At 46.5% G+C, this 17487-nt stretch overlaps 1 protein-coding gene across 1 annotated transcript in view; it reads left to right on the top strand.

Moving 5' to 3' along the window:
• The window catches only part of ODAD1 (outer dynein arm docking complex subunit 1), a 179116-nt gene that overhangs the window by 38733 nt on the left and 122896 nt on the right, over positions 1 to 17487 (top strand). The window contains exons 6-8 of the mRNA XM_040415604.1: positions 7370 to 7483; positions 7641 to 7708; positions 12730 to 12917. Coding sequence (XP_040271538.1) covers positions 7370 to 7483; positions 7641 to 7708; positions 12730 to 12917 — 370 coding nt within the window. The remainder of the gene's footprint in view (positions 1 to 7369; positions 7484 to 7640; positions 7709 to 12729; positions 12918 to 17487) is intronic.

Below are 17487 nucleotides of genomic sequence, written 5' to 3'. Positions count from 1 at the left end.
TCTGCTGTAAGGACAGCGTCCTGACAGCACCCCAAAAAGCCCTTTTTAGGACTAGTACATCAGTCTGCTTTTTTTTCTCTGTAATATAATTGCAGTTGCCTGGAAGCGTGTGTCAGGCCCACAGCGTGTACTGTGCCCACTACTGCCAGTGCCCAGTGCCACCACTCATATCTGGTGACACAGTAGCTTGCACGCATAGGACAACAAATTGAAAAAAAAATTACAGGCAGAGGCAGGCCACCCCGCAGGGGCCGTCGTGGTCGTGGTGCTGTGATTTCCTTTGGCCCTAGAATAATGCCCAGTGTTCAGAGGCCTTGTACCCTGAACTCGAAAAGTTCTGAGGACATAGTTGACTGGCTAACACAGGACACCCAATCTTCTACAGCTTCCGCTCGGAACCTTGACGCACCATCCTCTTCCAGCTCAGCTTCGGGCACCTCTCAAGTTACCACTCACCCGCCTGCCGCCATCACCAACACTAGCACCACAGCTGCTTCACTTGATCTGTCAGAGGAGTTATTTACACATCAGTTGGAAGAAATGAGTGATGCGCAACCATTATTGCCAGAGGATGTAGATAACAGGTATATGTCTCAGTCAGGCAGCATTTCACACATGGACGTACGGTGTGATGATGATGATGTTGTACCCGCTGCTGCTTCCTTTGCTGAGTTGTCAGATAGAAGTGAAGCGGTTGATGATGACAATGTGTCCGTGGATGTCACGTGGGTGCCCTCTTGAAGAAAGAACAGGGGGAAAGTTCAGATGGGAGGAGGAGACAAGTTGGAAGCAGGGGGAGGTCGTCGCAAGGAGCTAGTGGCAGTCAGACAGCATGTATCAGCACCAGGGGTCAGCCAGACAGCACGCCAATCAACGCATGCTGTTGCCACCACCATAATGCCGTCATTGCAAAGCTCAGCAGTGTGGCATTTTTTTTGTGTGTCTGCCTCTGATAACAGCGATGCCATTTGCAACCTGTGCCAAAAGAAACTGAGTCGTGGGAAGTCCAACACCCACCTAGGTACAACTGCTTTGCGAAGGCACATGATCTCACATCACAAACGCCTATGGGATCAACACATGTTGAGTACAAGCAGCACACAAACTGAAAGCCACCATCCTCCTCCTGTTCCAACATCTTCAGCCACGTCAACCACTGCTGTCCTCCTTGCCCCCTCTCAACCATCCGCCACTCTGCCTCTCACCTTCAGCAGTTCCTGCTCATCTGCCCACAGTCAGGTGTCTGTCAAGGACATGTTTGAGCGTAAGAAGCCAATGTCAGAGTCACCCCCTTGCCCAGCGTCTGACAGCTGGCTTGTCGGAACTCTTAGCCCGCCAGCTTTTACCATACAAGCTGGTGGAGTCTGAGACCTTCAAAAAATTTGTAGCTATTGGGACACCGCAGTGGAAGGTACCCGGCTGAAATTTTTTTTCACAAAAGGCAATCCCCAACCTGTACTCTATTGTGGAAAAGGAAGTCATGGCATGTCTGGCACACAGTGTTGGGGCAAGGGTCCATCTGACCACTAATACCTGGTCTGCAAAGCACGGTCAAGGCAGGTATATCACGTACACTGCGCATTGGGTAAACCTGCTGACGGCTGCCAAGCATGGAATGCGTGGCTCTGCAGAGGAGTTGGTGACACCGCCACGACTTGCAGGCAGGCCTTCTGCCACCTCTTCTACTCCTCCTACTCCATCCTCTTCGCTAACTTCCTCGGCTAAGTCCTCTTCTGCTGCTGTGTCTTGCTCCACATCAACTGCACCCCCCCAGCTCCCCAGGGGCTATTCCACATCCCGGATACGACAGTGTCACGCCGTCTTGGGGTTGACTTGCCTGAAAGCAGAGAGTCACACCGGACACACCTGTCCACCCTGAACGCACAGGTGGATCAGTGGCTGACTCCGCACCAACTGGAGATCGGCAAAGTGGTGTGTGACAACGGAAGCAATTTGTTGGCGGCATTGAATTTGGGCAAGTTGACACATGTGCCGTGCATGGCACATGTGTTGAATCTGATCGTACAACGCTTTGTGCATAAGTACCCAGGCTTACAGGACGTCCTCAAGCAGGCCAGGAAGGTGTGTGGCCATTTCAGGCGTTCCTACACGGCCATAGCGCACTTTTCCGATATTTAGCGGCGAAACAACATGCCAGTGAGGCGCTTAATTTGCGACAGCCCGACACGTTGGAATTCAACACTCCTAATGTTCGACCGCCTGCTCCAACAAGAAAAAGCCGTCAACGAGTATTTGTATGACCGGGGTGCTAGGACAGCCTCTGCGGAGCTGGGTATTTTTTTGCCACGTTACTGGACGCTCATGCGCATTGCCTGTAGGCTCATGCGTCCTTTTGAGGAGGTGACAAACCTAGTCAGTCGCACCGAAGGCACCATCAGCGACATCATCCCATTTGTTTTCTTCCTGGAGCGTGCCCTGCGAAGAGTGCTGGATAAGGCCGTAGATGAGCGTGAAGAGGAAGAGGAAGAGTTGTGGTAACCATCACCACCAGAAACAGCCTTATCAGCATTGCTTGCTGGACCTGCGGCAACGCTGGAAGAGGAGTCTGAGGAAGAGGAGTCAGAGGAGGAATGTGGCTTTGAGGAGGAGGAAGACCAACCACAGCAGGCATCCCAGGGTGCTCGTTGTCACCTATCTGGTACCCGTGGTGTTGTACGTGGCTGGGGGCAAGAACAGACCTTCAATGAGATCAGTGAGGACGAGGAACGGGACATGAGTAGCTCGGCATCCAACCTTGTGCAAATGGGGTCTTTCATGCTGTCATGCCTGTTGAGGGACCCTCATATAAAAAGGCTGAAGGAGAACGACCTTTACTTGGTGGCCACGCTACTAGACCCCCGGTATAAGCAGAAAGTGCCTGAAATGTTACCGAATTACCGGAAGTCGGAAAGGATGCAGCAGTTCCAAAACAAGTTAAAAAGTATGCTTTACACAGCGTATAAGGGTGATGTCACAGCACAACGGGAATCTAACAGGGGAAGAGGTGAAAGTAATCCTCCTCCTACCACAACCACGCCGGCAAGGACAGGACGCTTTACAGACGTGTTGTTGATGGAGGACATGCAGAGCTTTTTAAGTCCTACGCATCGCCACAGCCCTTCGGGGTCCACCCTCAGAGAACGACTCGACCGACAGGTAGCAGACTACCTTGCCTTAACTGCAGATATCGACACTCTGAGGAGCGAAGAACCCCTTGAATACTGGGTGTGCAGGCTTGACCTGTGGCCTGAGCTATCCCAATTTGCGATAGAACTTCTGGCCTGCCCCGCTTCAAGTGTCCTGTCAGAAAGGACCTTCAGTGCAGCAGGAGGTATTGTCACTGAGAAGAGAAGCCGCCTAGGTCAAAAAAGTCTAGATTACCTCACCTTTATTAAGATGAATGAGGCATGGATCCCAAAGGGACTGACAGTGGGGGATGCATTTGACTAAAAAAGGCCTGATGAGATGCCTTGGGCTATAAAATGGTCCACACGCTGCTGCATTTAATCTCTGCGTGCCGGATGACTTGCGTGACTTCTCCGCCACCAACTAGGGTTCAAGCCGCAATGTTTTAGTGCATTTTCTGCCTGGAAAACATCAATTTATGCTACAGCAGCGGCTGCAACAATACCTAATTTTTCTGGCCTCTGGTGCTGCACTGTGGCTGCAAAAACAAAACAACAAAAAAAGGCACATACATGTGTCAATTCCCCTTCGCGATCGTTACCTTGTTGTGGTGAAGGGGCTTGCGTATCACAATATCACAATGAAGCGATCACCTCTATGAGTGTGTTGGCAATGGCAATGTTGGCACACCCCAGATGAGATAAGGTCGTTGCTTCATTGTGAACAGACCAAAAGCGATCGGCTGGATAATTTTGCATAGAAAAAGCATTAATTTTCTTTGTGATCATCTAAGGTGATCATTAAAGCCTACTAGGCCAACAATAGGCCCACACTGCAGAATCATTGTTTTCTGGGTCACTCAACTGTCACTGAACTACATCAGAACGACCATAGGCTTTGAAAAACCGCCATCGACTGCAATCTCCCAAGCGTGCGCACGAGCACAGTCATCACTACACCAAGATTAACGCATAGAGGAATAAAATTTATGTCATGAGTGTGTCAACTATTGACAACTCTTTGCGGTTGTCTAAACTCTATTCCATACACGTCCCATGATAGGGGACGTAACAGGGATTAAACTGACAGGAATAGTACTACTTAACATACCACTCATATCGGGTAGCACAGTACATTGCACGGCGCACGCGCAGTGCCCCAAATTGGAAGTAAGAGGACCGACCAAGCATCTTTTTCCATCTCCCGGTTCCTAAAATCTATTCCATACACCACACCGGCCCCTGATAGGGGACAAAACAGAGATTAAACTGGTAAGAACAGATTTTTTTAACTTAAAAAAAACAGGACAGCCTCTGCGGAGCTGGGTATTTTTTGGCCGTGTTACTGAACGCTCATGCACAATGGCTGTAGGCTCATGTGTCCTTTTGCTGGGGTGATAAACCTGGTCAGTCAAACCCAAGGCAACATCATCTACCTCATCCCATATGCGTTTTTTCTGGAGCGTGCCCTGCGAAGAGTGCTGGATCAGGCCATAGATGAGCATGAATAGGAAGAGTTGTGGTCACCATCACCACCAGAAGCAGCCTTGTCGTCGTTGATTGCTGGACCTGCGGCAACGCAGAGAGAGGAGTCTGAAGAAGAGGAGTCAGAGGAGGAAGGTGGCTTTGAGGAGGTGGAAGACCAACCACAGCAGGCATCCCAGGGGGCTTGTTGTCACCTTTCGAGGACCCTTGGTGTTGTACGTGGCTGGGTGGAGGAAGAGACCTTCAATGACGTCAGTGAGGACAAGGAACGGGACATGGCTAGCTTGGTATCCAACCTTGTGCAAATAGGGAATTTGCGGTTGTGCAAATGGAATGTTTGTGGTTGTTGGTTATGGTTATGTTCAGGGAGCTTTAACCATTCCTAAGTAATCTGTAGGCTCATTTTGCTAAAAATACGCTATTACTAACCTGTCATTCATAAAAATAAGGTGCCCAAGGGGATGTAAATGGATCCAAGCTGCCGCCCGCACCTGCTGTCGTTCGTGCCCAGCGCCGCCTCATAATCTTCTGTGACGTCTCCTGCTCTCCCTCCCTCCCCCCTCCTCCTGCTGTAACATCGCAATGTTACAGCAGGAGGATGGGGGAGGGAGGGAGAGCAGGAGACGTCACAGCAGGAGACGTCACAACAATCTTACAGCAGGAGGAGGGGGGGGAGGGAGAGCAGGAGGCGTCACAGAAGATTATGAGGCGGCACTGGGCACAAACGGCAGCAGGTGCGGGCGGCAGCTTGGAGCCATTTACATCCCCTTGGGCACCTTATTCTGTTGATTGACAGGTTAGTAATAGCGTATTTTTAACAAAATGAGCCTACAGATTACATTTATAAGACCACATTAGGAATGGTTAAAGCTCCCTGAACATAACCATATTTTTATCTGGAGGGGGTGAAACCTGGTGACAGAATCCCTTTAAAAGGGGAGTTTGGTCTGTGAAGCGGGCGTAACCCTTACACTACCTGATCGATACAACATCATACCTGATGTTTTAAAGCACGTTATTCCAAACAATTTAAGAATGTTAGGTGATTTATGCCATTTATGGATTAAAACCCGACTCTGCGTCAACTACGTAATTTTCCATGGGAGTTTTGCCATGGATCCCCCTCCGGCATGCCACAGTCCAGGTGTTAGTCCCCTTGAAACAACTTTTCCATCACTATTGTGGCCAGAAAGAGTCCCTGTGGGTTTTAAAATTCGCCTGCCTATTGAAGTCTATGGCAGTTCGCCCGGTTCGCCTGTTCGCGAACATCTGCGGAAATCGCGTTCGCCGTTCGCGAATGGAAAATTTTATGTTTGCGACATCTCTAGACTGCAGTTAACCCAAGTAACTTACACCCTCCAAGAAGCTGAGATATGAGGAGCTGAGGTGCTAAGTACATACTGTTAGACACCATGCTCAGTGATAATATGCATTACAGGGAGTCTGTCGCCTTGTTTTGGGGTATTTACCTGAGCATTGTGTCAGGTAGTGCTAGCAGAGACATTTAACTCGTTGCCTTTGTTATGGTAAACCGTTCAATGAACAGAAATGAACCGAAAAAAATTGTTTGAACACATATGTAAATGAGTTGTTCGGAGCACTGAGGGTGGGCCATTTCCCCTCGGTGCACTGTTGTTTCTTCACTCTGCTTACTAAGACCTTCCTATCCATTGGTGATTGAGAGGGACAAGCTTCTGAGACCTGATTTTATCTGGCCCCTTAACCTCACGTGTGCGCCTTGCACCAGAATTTCGGTGCATGTGCAGGACACCAGTGCACCGAGGGAACAGGCACCACCCTTGGTGCTCCAAACAACTATTTACATATTTGTTCAAACTACTTTTACTGCTAATTAATGCAACAGTTTACCATAAGAAAGTTAACTGTTAACTACCTTACCACCTTGCTTAGTTTAAAGGGTTTTCCGGGAGTAGAATATTGATGAGTTATCCTAATGATAGATCATCAATATGGTGGTGGTCCAATACCCATGATCACCACAAATAACTGCTCTGGTGAACACTCTTCGCAACTTACCAAGCACAGCGCTGTACATTGTATAGTGGTTGTGTTTGGTATTGCAGCCTAAGCCCATTCACTTGAATGGTACTGAGCTGCACATAGGCCATGTAACCAATGAATACAACCTCACTGGCCTAGGAAGAGGCCGCAATGCTCAGTGAAGCATCGCTGCCTCTTCAAAAAGATGGAGGTGGGTGCCGGGAGTTGGACCCTCACCTATCGTGAGGAATATTTTACTCTTGGAAAACAAGGTGATAGACTCCCTTTAAGCTCCTAGATGCCTTCTAATTGTAGCTGCTGGTTGGCAACATGTTATACAGTTAATACTTGCAACACCTGTATATTAAATCTATATCTATGCAAGCGCACCATATTTGGAACCTGAAAACAAAGGCAGGCCCATAATTATTCTTTGTTAGGAAATTGATCAGGACAGAACTTTGGACCTAAAAATGAGATGATTTTAGAAAGTGGAGACTGACTTTGTCAGGGAAAGTTGTTAACTCGTGCCTCTCCATGTCAGCTGAAGAACACCCCATGTCTCTGCTTCCTGCATCATTTGTAGAAAGGCTTGCAGATAACCAGGACATTTACCATTTCAGCAGTTCCTCATGCTTTAGAAGAGACAGATTTTAGCGTGTGTCTGAATAATATGACCATTTTTACTTCATTCTACACTACTGTATATGGTTGGCTCTGACATTTTGTTTCTCTTGATTTTTTTTTCTGGTAACTAGGCTTTGACCAAATTTAATCTGCAACTAGCAAAAAATTCCAAGATGAGGGAAGACATTGACATACTGAGAATTGAACGTTCTCGTTTTGACCAACTGTATAAAAGACTTGAAAAGGTAAGCACAATACTAAATGAGATAAAAGGTAGAGTCTGCATTTCCTGAAATGCTGCCTGTCCTCCAAAAATTGGTAATTGACAGTTTTAGGATAACAGAGAGGAAAATAGATTAGGTCTGTGCAGTGTAACGCTTCTTCCTTGTTTATTCTCTTTAGGAACTGCTTCAAACCCGAAAGGAAATTGGTACAGTGATTGATGAGTCATCTGCAGCTTACGATGCAAGGTATTGTACACAGCAACGTTATTTTCCTTTCATTTGTGTATAATGAATTAGGAAGTACATGCTTTGCACTACCAACATCACTGCTATATGGACGGAGGATTAGGGTGGCCAAACACATGCATTTACTTTAATGTCCACTGAATTCTAATCTGTATGGTGGTGCCCTGTCTGTACCCAAATGGAGGGTGTCAGGGAAAATATAATTTGGGTAGTTGGATTTCAACAGTTTTGTTCTCTCTGGATATATGTCACTGCCAGACGTGTCTGTCAGCTGCTTATTCCCCTCTCCTAATTGAGAATACATGCACACTAGGGCTAAGCATGCATGTTTATGGGGGCTCGGGAAAAATGGCCAACAGCAGGGGTGTAACAAGCCCCATAGCAAAATGGGGAATGGGACCTCTCTCTGCCATGATTTTTAGCAGTGTGCTCAGAAAATAAAAATCACAGAGATAATGCACACTGTATTGTAACAGTAGAAGGGTAATGTATACTGTAATGTCACAGTACTGAGATAATAGATATAATGATGTCACAGTACTGAGATAATAAACACAATGATGTCACAGTATAGGGATAATAAACAGTAATGTCACAGTAAAGGGATAATAAACACAGTGATGTCACAGTACAGGGATAATAAACACAGTGATGTCACAGTACAGGGATAATAAACACAGTGATGTCACAGTACAGGGATAATAAACACAGTGATGTCACAGTACAGGGATAATAAACACAGTGATGTCACAGTACAGGGATAATAAACACAGTGATGTCACAGTAAAGGGATAATAAACACAGTGATGTCACAGTAAAGGGATAATAAACACAGTGATGTCACTGTACAGGGATAATAAGCACAGTGATGTCACAGTACAGGGATAATAAACACTGTGATCTCACAGTACAGGAATAATAAACACTGTGATGTCACAGTACAGGGATAATAAACACAGTGATGTCACAGCAAAAAGATGATAAACATTGATGTCACAGCAGAAAGATGATAAACATTGATGTCACAGTACAAGGATAATACAAGGATAGAAGGAGAACCACAAGAAACCCTTCCCATAGAACGATGCAGTTCTTCGTGATGCATCGCTTATATTATTCCCCAAAAATGCTTATGAGGTTTTATAAGAAGAAAGAGTTTAGATGCCAGAAATGTGGGGAAAAAGGGGTAGACGATATGCATCTATTGTGGGAATGCACACATATACAGGCATTTTGGAATATGGTTATTATGCAGATAGAGCGAGAGTATCGGGTTAAAATCACTAGGAACATAGAAGTATGTATTTTGGGAGAAATAGGAAGTAAGGGGGATAGAGTAGCTCAGGAGATTGTGACAAAATTATTATTTCAGGCAAGGAGATCCATAATCAAACACTGGGTAAAAAAAGATCCTCCCACTTTGAGAGAATGGGAGAATCAAGTAAAATGTGTAATCAACTGTGAATTATATAGTATTAAATCCTAGTGGAAAAAAGGGTATTTAAGAGGCAATGGGGGAAGTGGTTGATATGAAGAGGGGAGAGCAGAGTTTTTTTTCCCCTTCCTTGTGCTTTCCCACGGAGATAGGAGATAAGTGGGTGGGGGGGAAGGGGGAAAATATGTACATTATGATGATTTAACTGTAATGTGTATTAAGTTAAAAAAGTTAATATGATGAGAGATATGATATGTTTTGGAAAATAATAAATAAAATTTATATATACACAGTACAAGGATAATAAACACAGTGATGTCACAGTACAAGGTACAGTAATGGTACACTATGGTGACAATAAATACAGGGGTGTGGTGCTACAGGGATCATACACAGTGATATCACAGTATAGGAATTATAAACCCAGTGATGTCACAGCACAGGGATAATAAACCCAGTGAAGTCACAGTACACAATAATAAGCAGAGTGATGTCACAGTACACAATAATAAACACAGTGATGTCACAGCACAGAGATAATAAATCCAGTGAAGTCACAGTACACAATAATAAGCAGAGTGATGTCACAGTACAGGGATAATAAACAGTAATGTCACAGTACAGGGATAATAAACAGTGATGTCACAGTACAGAGATAATAAACACAGTGATGTCACAGTACAGAGATAATAAACACAGTGATGTCACAGTACACAATAATAAGCAGAGTGATGTCACAGTACAGGTATAATAAACAGTAATGTCACAGTACAGGGATAATAAACAGTGATGTCACAGTACAGGGATAATAAACACAGTGGTGTCACAGTACACAATAATAAGCAGAGTGATGTCACAGTAAAGGGATAATAAACAGTAATGTCACAGTACAGGGATAATAAACACAGTGATGTCACAGTACAGGGATAATAAACACAGTGATGTCACAGTACAAGGTACAGTAATGGTACACTATGGTGACAATAAATACAGGGGTGTGGTGCTACAGGGATCATAAACAGTGATGTCACAGTATAGGCATTCTAAACCCAGTGAGGTCACAGCACAGGGATAATAAACCCAGTGAAGTCACAGTACACAATAAAAGGCACAGTGATGTCACAGTACAGGTATAATAAACCCAGTGATGTCATAGCACAGGTAAAATAAACCCAGTGATGTCACAATACACAATAATAAGCACAGTGATGTCACAGTACAGGGATAGTAATCACAATGATGTCACAGTCCATGGTACAGTAATGGTACATTATAGAGATAATAAATACAGTGATGTCATGGTACAGGGATAATGCGCACCATGCTAGGATAGTGCAGAAAAAACTCATACAAAACAGGTCGCCATGTACACCTGGAAATCTCAGCACGGGTAAAAGAAAACATGCATTGATGACACACGCTGATAAAATACACACACAATATCACAGCATAATAAAACATAGAACAACAATGGCTATGCAGATTACTGTATGCTTTATTTACTGATCATTCTCTACTAATGCCATATTATCAAGGAGTCACGCAGTGGCATACATAGATAAGTAAGGGCCCCATAGCAAGGATAAAACCAGGCCCCCCACACAGGACAGAAGGGTTTCTGCCTAAACCTCTTTCAATGACCCCTGGGCCATTTTTCCACTGCCTCATTTGCTAAAAGTTGTTGTTTTGAGGGTAGAGTCCTGACCAAGTTTTCACCACCAGTAGAAGAGGAGATAATCCGAACTATGACTGGGCACCTGTAACGGACCATTTCAGCAGACCAGGGGTTAAAATCAGTTTAGGCGATAAGCCCCTTTCTGAGAGACAGGCACAGCTACTGCAGGATACACCAAACTCCCGAACTGGATACAAAATAGCACTCCAAACTGGAACCTCACGAATAGCTGCTGGCAGACGAACAGGAATCAGCTTACACTCCTGGCAATCAATCTCTAAACAGCATACAGCGGATCCCCCCAATAACGAGACAAGGCCCCGTGTTGAGGGTCAAGCAGTGGTCTGACTGTACTTCACGTACAGCCTCTTTTATTCATAAACCACAAACATAGTACTGCCCACAGGGGTTTGAAATACAACCAATCAGTAATTTACAACACATACAATGTAACTACAGCAACCAATCGTTCACACCCCCAGAGGACCAGAATGAAGACTGTGACATAGGACAGATATGCAGCACTGTAGGATACAGAGAGACAATACATCCCCACAATGCATCATGGTTTCCTCCTCTCTGTCCCGGAGACAACCGAGGCGTAATCCAATTATCTCTGAGGACAAAGGGAGATCGCCAATACACATGTGAGGACAACAGAACAGACATCACCATTTAAACACACAATGGGACAATGGCACAATAGAAACACACCCAGCATTTTCCTCCCAAGCTGACAAGTTACACTTATTATAAATTGTTACAACTTTGTGAGTTTACATTGGCCATACATATAACTAACATCAATTTAAACAGTATAACTTGGGGACAAACCTATCCAAAATTCACTTGAATAGGTTCAGGGGTTTAAAAGTTAGTATATGGCCCATAATCCAGGGGCAAGAGGCCAGCAGCCAGTCCTCTCCAAAACCCAGTGGCGAGGTTGGTTTCGCTACAGCCCCCTCTTGCCTTGGGCCCCTTAGCAGTCGCATGGTCTGCCGCTATGGTAGTTACGCCCCTGAAGTCATGGCTAGGCAGGGGTGGACACAGACAACAGAAGACCCCTGCACAAGAACCATAATATGTGCCTCTTGATTTGTTGGACCCTATAGCAGCAGCTATGCCTGCTACTCTGGTAGTTATGCCCGTGGTCAACAGATAAAGTGTATGGTCAGTTTTAGAGTTCTTGGAAATCCCATAAGCCAATATGTTCTAAAACATAAAAAAGACTCCTCAACAGATATACAAAAAACTGATATGAAATTCCTGACAACTTAACACGTTATTGTAATACCACATCCACTAACAGTGCGTTCTACTAACAAGATGCATTTTAGAGGCTTTCTATTGTTGCTGTCCTGAGGCATTAGGCCTGTGATGGCTAACCTCCGGCACTCCAGCTGTGGTAAAACTACGACTCCCAAAATGCACACTTGCTTGGCTGTTCTCAGAACTCCAGAAAAATGAATGGAGCATGCTGGGAGTTGTAGTTTCACCACAGCTGGAGTGCCGGAGGCTAGTCATCACTGCATTAGGTCTTTATTGTATACATGCACTAGGGCATATATACCATAGAGGCAGACTGTGCGGTCACTGGAGAGAGAGGTCCAATCCCTGGTGCCAACATCTCGTGCAGAATTTTCCTATGCAGAAATTTTAGCAAACAAGATGAGAAACTAGCCCATGTCAATGGAAAGTACACAGTCAGCACCATAATGTTCGAGTATTTTTTCTAAAGGCAAAAACCCTATTAGAATAATAAAAAAACTTAGACTATGTTGTACAGTCTATATGCAGTATTCTATAGGGTATGGCATAATGATATAAGTTTAAGGTACTTTGGAAGTGACAATTCTTATTCAACATAAGCAAAAGTTGATATTTTATTTTCACCTAATGTTTGTTGTGAAGGGACGAGGCTCAGACTAAAATGCTACAAATGAAGGAAAAGGCCGAAAAGGACCTGAACCAGCACACAGCAGAGATTAAGGAGCTTCAGCGTGTTATTGATCATGACCGCAGACTCAAGGAGTTTATGGGAACTAAGACTCAGGAGCGCTCAGTCAGCGAAGAAGTGCTTGATGCCCGACGCAGGAGAGGTAATTGTGGAAACAACCAAAGTGGTAAATTACTTTTTCTTCAGATACAGAAGTACCCATTGACTGAGAGTAAAGTATGGCAGAGGCAACAATATACTGTATTCTCGTTGGGAGTAACTTAACATTATGTTGACATCAGAGTAGAGAAAGTAAGTAAAAGTCATTTTTATTGCCTCATGTTGTAGAAAAGTGTTTAGGACGGAGCAATACGTTACTTTTAGAGTGGATCTATTAGACTTCTGCATCCGATAAGAATAAGCGGTATGTTATAGTGAACTGAACCGAAAATAAACGTAACACAGTGGAGAGAGACAGTAAAGAAGTCAACCAAGTTCTTAATGCAAAAAATCACCTATTTCACCACTCAATGCTGCCAACATGTATATAGGCTCAAATAAAACAAAAAAACTTATTCAGAAACTGGTTAGAAAAGGTAATTGGGAACAGGGTTCCATAAAGTGCTTATACAATCACATTTATAAGGCTCTCACCCCCACCCCTTCATTTCGTGTGATTGCTTTGTGAGATAGCTAGAAGAAAGAGATGATATATACCCAGAGAGAGAGAGTTGTGTGTTAATATGTCCACTATAATCTTAAGCTGTCCCAGTCTTAAAGGGAACCTGTCACCGGGATTTTGGGTATAGAGCTGAGGACATGGGTTGCTAGACGGCCGCTAGCACATCCACAATACCCAGTCCCCATAGCTCTGTGTGCTTTTATTGTGTTAAAAAAAAACGATTTGATACATATGCAAATTAACATAAAAGAGTCATATCTTACTTGTGTGACCAGAGAAGCTCTGACTCATCTCAGGTTAATTTGCATATGTATCAAATCGGTTTTTATACACAATAAAAGCACACAGAGCTATGGGGACTGGGTATTGCGGATGTGCTAGCGGCCATCTAGCAACCCATGTCCTCAGCTCTATACCCAAAATCCAGGTGACAGGTTCCCTTTAGGTCATTCTCTTCATAACTGTGGCAGGACTAAAGTTGAGCATCAAATATGATATAGATTGTATTGTTTCATAATAAGATGAGTATCACATATGACATACAGGTGTATATGGAGGTGCTTCCCAAGTTGGATATATAATGTGGGCAAGGAGAATCGCTATAGAGACTCAGTGGTGCAAAAACACTATGGGGGAGATTTATCAAAACTAGTGGAAAGGAAAACTGGTTTAGTTGTGCATAGCAACCAATCAGGATCCACCTTTCATTTTTTACAGCTCTTCTGGAAGATGAAAAGTGGAATCTGATTGGTTGCTATGGGAAACTAAACCAGTTTTCCGTTACACCAGTTTTGATGAATCACCCCCTATGAATAGAAATTAAAGGGTTCCTGTCATGAGAAATAACGTTATGTAGCTGACTGATAATAGCGATGTGCTAATGTCAGTAGTACATAACAGTGTGCTTTATAACTCTCTGCCTGCCGCCGTTCTCTTAGAATAAAGACTTTCAAAATATGCTCTATGAGCCTCTAGGTGCTATTAGGGCGTTGCTTCAGCACCTTGAGGCTCGGTCTACGCATCCTTTGGCACGCCCATGTACAGTTGATTGAGGTCCGAGTTCTCCTCAGTGTCGCGTAAATCCCGCGCCTGCGCCGTCCCGTTTAGTATTCGGCGCAGGCGCAGTGAGTGAAGGACGCGCTCCTGCTGCCAGCTTCCTTCCTTCAGCGCAGGCAGAGTGAGGACGCCGTCCTTCACTCACTGCGCCTGCGCTGAATACTAAACGGGACGGCACAGGCGCGGGATTTACGGGACACTGAGGAGTACTCGAAAGTCAATCAACTGGACCTGGGCGTGCCAAAGGGTGCGTAGACCGAGCCTCTAGGTGCTGAAGCAACGCCCTAATAGCAGCTAGAGTGTCAGGGAACCATGAACCAGACGTACAACAAGAGATAAGTGAAAATAGAAGGCTTTATTGAAAATAAAGCTGTAAAGCAAAAGTCCAAACGGATGGTGAAACCGAGCAGAGTCTTTGCGAAGCCAGAGGTCAGGAACCAGAAGGGTAGTCAGACGAAGCCAGGATCAGGAACCAGCAGGGTAGTCAGACGAAGCCAGGATCAGGAACCAGCAGGGTAGTCAGACGAAGCCAGGATCAGGAACCAGCAGGGTAGTCAGACGAAGCCAGGATCAGGAACCAGAAGCAGCAGCAGCAGTCTTAGAAGCATGTGAACACAAGAGGACCAAGCAAGGAACTGAAGCCACAGACCTCCTATATATATGAGCTAGGCATCCAGCTCCTCCCAGGGGAAGGAGGAGCCGCAGGGTGGAAGGCTACAAGAAACCCAGGACCCAAGATGGCCGCCAGCACATGTCAAACGAAGGAGAGCAGCAAGCAGGTAAGACCATGACAGTACCTCCCCCTCAAGGGCCCCTCCTCCGCGGAGCACAAAACGGTTTCTGAGGGAAGCGTGCGTGGAAGGCTCGGAGCAAGGCAGGAGCATGGACATCTGCGGAGGGAACCCAGGAACGCTCCTCTGGACCATAACCACGCCAATGGACCAAAAACTGCAACCGACCGCGGACCAGGCGTGAGTCCAGGATATTGCTCACCTCATATTCCTCACGATTGCCCACTTGGACCGGACGAGGCCGAGGAACCGAGGAAGTGAAACGATTACAAACCAGTGGCTTCAACAGGGAGACATGAAACATGTTGGAGATCCGCATGCCAGGAGGAAGCGCAAGGGCATAGGCTACCGGGTTTACCCTGCGAAGCACTCGGAAGGGACCAACAAAGCGAGGCGCCAGCTTGGGAGTGGGCACTCGAAGGTTGAGGTTGCGGGTGGACAACCATACACGGTCTCCGACCTGGTAGGAAGGAGCAGGCGCTCGTCTGCGATCAGCCTGGAATCTCTGGCGCTGCGCAGAGACCTCAAGGGACTTCTGGATCTGTACCCAAGAAGCACGTAGGACGGAAAGGTGATCCTCCACAGCCGGAATATCCTGGGGAGAGAATACCTCCGGTAACACGGCAGGTTGGAACCCATAATTGGCCATGAAGGGAGACGTCCCAGAGGAAGAGTTCACCGCCGTGTTCCTGGCAAACTCAGCCCAAGGCAGGAGGTCAACCCAATTGTCTTGGTGATCGGAGACATAGCAACGAAGGAATTGCTCCAAGGCCTGATTGGATCGTTCTGCGGCCCCATTGGACTGAGGGTGGTAGGCCGAGGAGAAGGAGAGATGAATCCCCAACTGGGAGCAAAAGGCGCGCCAGAACCTGGACACAAACTGACTCCCCCGATCCGACACAATCTCCTTAGGCAAACCGTGCAACCGGAAGACCTCCCTGGCAAAAATCGTGGCCAACTCTTGTGCAGAGGGTAACTTCTTGAGAGGAACACAGTGGCACATTTTGGAAAACCGATCCACAATCATGAGAATGACCGTATGGCCTCGGGATGCAGGGAGGTCCACAATGAAATCCATCCCCAGGTGTGACCATGGGCGCTCCCCGGTGGCTATGGGTTGCAGAAGGCCCAACGGAAGGTGCCGAGGGGACTTACTCTGGGCACAAACGGAGCATGCCGCTACATATGCGGCGATGTCGGAACGTAGGGAAGGCCACCAGAACAGACGTGAAACAGCCCAGGACAGCTGATTCTTTCCAGGATGCCCCGCGGTCTTGGAGTTATGGTAGGTTCGCAACAACCGAGTGCGCAACTCCTCAGGCACAAAACATCTGCCGTTGGGTCTCCCAGAGGGAGCACCAGATTGAGCCGCCAAAATCTGCTCACCCAGGGGAGAGGTCAGGCTGGTGCGAATGGCGGCCAGGATCTGATTCGGAGGTATGACCGAAGTCGGAATCGACTCCTCCCTGGACAGCTCGGAGTACTGCCGTGATAAGGCATCCGCCCTGATGTTCTTGGAACCGGGTAGGTAGGAGACCACGTAATTAAAACGTGACAAGAACAGAGCCCATCTGGCCTGACGTGGTGTCAATCTCTTGGCCTCAGAAAGGTAGGTCAGATTCTTGTGGTCCGTCAGGATGAGAACCGGAACCAGCGAACCCTCGAGCAAGTGCCTCCATTCTTTAAGGGCCTGCACGATGGCCAATAACTCCCTGTCACCAATCTGATAGTTGCACTCCGCGGAAGACAGTTTCCGGGAGTAAAACCCACAAGGAAGCAGAGGACCCTCTGGTGTTCTACGCTGAGACAGAAGGGCGCCTACTCCCGTCTCAGACGCGTCCACCTCGAGGACAAAGGGCAACCCAGGGTTGGGATGCGACAGAATCGGAGCCGACACAAAGGCGGACTTTAGGGCCTCAAAAGCTCGGATGGCCTCGAGCGGCCAGACCTGGGAATTACTGCCCTTCCTGGTCAGATCCGTGAGAGGCTTGGCCAGCATGGAAAAGTCCCTGATGAACTTCCGATAATAATTGGCGAAGCCCAAAAAGCGCTGCAGGGAACGAAGACCACTGGGCTGGGGCCACTGTAAGACAGCCGAAACCTTCTCAGGATCCATGGAGAACCCCTCAGCGGAAATGATGTAACCTAAGAAGGTTACCTGGGATCGGTGAAATTCGCATTTCTCAAGCTTACCGAACAGCTTG

Source organism: Bufo bufo, chromosome 1 (genome assembly GCF_905171765.1).
Source record: "Bufo bufo chromosome 1, aBufBuf1.1, whole genome shotgun sequence".
In the NCBI taxonomy this organism is placed as follows: domain Eukaryota; kingdom Metazoa; phylum Chordata; class Amphibia; order Anura; family Bufonidae; genus Bufo; species Bufo bufo.
This window is presented reverse-complemented; position numbering and strand designations above follow the sequence as displayed.